Here is a 2,224-nt window from a genome sequence, read left to right on the forward strand (position 1 = left end):
TCTTACTAGTTTGACTTAAATATTAGTCGAAAATAATTCACGCCTGTTCCCTTTCTGTGCTTCATGTAAAGCACAGAGCGGTGTTGTGTTGCGTGTGCAATGACAGTGATAGTTATGTGCTCTGGATACATCAGATTATCATCTGCACAATAATAATAATATTATTATTCTCTGAGGTGAATCCTGACGTGTGGAGCAATGAGACGTTCTTCAGCTGGAGACCCAGAACATGACCTCAGCTCCTGCTGCTGACTCAGTGTGAGCAGCAGAGGGCGCTGACATCAACACGGTGGAGGACTCCGGCTGCATGGCCGCTCCGCCTCTGGAGCAAAACATGTTGTTCACCGATGGCGTCATGCTGTGAGGGGGAGGGGGGGTATTTATAGGCTGATAATGAGCACGTGTCCTTCAAGACCACGTTGTCCACACTCACAAACACAAGAGGCCAAAAGAAAGAAACTCTGCAGCGGTTTGGAAAAACAGAAAATGAGTTTATTAAGACAACAGAAAACAAGTGATAAGGCCTGAATACTCAGGAACACGATCAGATGCTTCGGTACGAAGCAGGCGTGGTGACTTCTTTACACAGAGAAGAAACAAATACAAAAACTAATCACAACTCCTCAGACGGAATCCCAGAAAGGTGAGAGCACCAGAGAAGTGGGTCATGTGACGACCTCCCAAAACCACGACAGACACACATCTACCTCCACGTTCATGTTCCTCCTCCATCAATAATAATAATCTAGAAGAGAAACACGGTGCAGCTGCTGACAGAGGAGGAGCGTGTCCTCCTGTAGCTTCTGACTGATAAAGTAATCTCTGATCAGTCTGGAGTTAAAGGACAACACACCGAACACGCTGGAATTAAATGAGTCTGAGGAGGTCAGCATTAGATTGTAAACAGAAGGTCTACTTTAACCCCCCCCCCCCCATCAGAAGTCTGCCACAGCAGGGACCGGCTCACCATGTGAACCCCCCCCCCCCCCAAAACAACACATGAACGAGTTCCCGGATGTAGTGGTAAATAAGAAATGAATGAGCATCGACTTCCTGTCTGTTCATGACTCAATCACTGATCAGCCCAGTGTTCACACACACACACACACACACACCCGTGTGAAGTGTGTTTCCGTGTTAAATCACACGAGATTAGCTTTTTCTTGGGTGAAATAAACTATTTTCCAGTGAAACGTTGGTTTAAATGTGGTGGTTTAAACCCCCCCCCCCGGAGCCATTCAAACGTCAACAGCGCGGCTCATTGGCCGGCTGCGTAACAAACAAATGGATGAAATTAGAAAACAGACGTAGCTACCAGTTCTGTGAATTTAAATCTAAAAACAGTCCGCGTGAGAGTCCACCGGTCCGGCATCAGCACGGCACACTGTCCGCCGTGCTGACACGGTCTGCTGCTGCGGAGAACTGCAGCCTCTTCACGGCCTCTTTGATCAGGTTCCCCGAGAGAATCAGCTCCTGCAGCAGCCGGTGCGGATCGTCGTCCTCCTCCGCGGCTCTCCTCTTTTTGTTGTTCCACGGTTTGATTTGGTGGTCCCATTCCTGGATGCTGTACGGGTTCGCCCGGTGGTTCCGGTTCCGGAACCGCATACAGCAGCCGTGGCGGCGTTTCTGCGCCGGAGCGCCTGTGTCGCCGCCGCTTCCGCCGCTGATTATGGCCGCCGGTTTGACGCCGCCGACGGTGGTGGTGGTCGTGCCGCCGTGCAGACAGGACACGGACACGGTCTTCTTCTGGTGCCCGCCGCCGCTGTGGTTGTGGAGCTGCAGCGCTTCGCCGATTTTGGTCACCAGCGCGTCCACTTCTTTGGAGTCGACGGTGACGGACTGTTGCAGAAAGATGTAGTTCTCCTCCCGACACGGCATGCTGGCGGGTGTGTCGTGTCCGCGGGGTTCGGTGTGAGCTGTTTCGGGGTGTTTTGTTGTCGGTGTGACTGCGAGCCGCTCCTCGCTCTCACCACGCCGCTCGGCTCTAACCAACAACCAGGGTTTGATTTGTAAACAATGGATGACGCGCTTTTGGACTGTACCATGTTCCCTCGCAAGGGGGAGGGGCGTTTTATTTATTTTAAACCAAAATAAACTACAAGGTTACACGTGATCCACGCGATGAATCATCGAGTTAAAATGTCATACATTTAAAATATCAGCGAAAATCTCAAACTGTAAAAAAATGAACGATAACGCTCGTTTGCGCTATTTTCTTTTTACC

At 50.5% G+C, this 2,224-nt stretch overlaps 1 protein-coding gene across 1 annotated transcript; it reads right to left on the reverse strand.

Moving 5' to 3' along the window:
- Positions 1-1,007: 1,007 nt before the first annotated feature.
- Positions 1,008-1,976, reverse strand: gbp (glycogen synthase kinase binding protein). Its single transcript, XM_079275697.1, has one exon. It carries the CDS (start codon positions 1,876-1,878, stop codon positions 1,372-1,374), a length of 507 nt encoding a protein of 168 aa, XP_079131823.1. The 5' UTR covers positions 1,879-1,976; the 3' UTR covers positions 1,008-1,371.
- Positions 1,977-2,224: the final 248 nt, after the last annotated feature.

The sequence above is a fragment of the Melanostigma gelatinosum genome (genome assembly GCF_949748355.1).
Source record: "Melanostigma gelatinosum genome assembly, chromosome: 9".
Lineage (NCBI taxonomy): Eukaryota > Metazoa > Chordata > Actinopteri > Perciformes > Zoarcidae > Melanostigma > Melanostigma gelatinosum.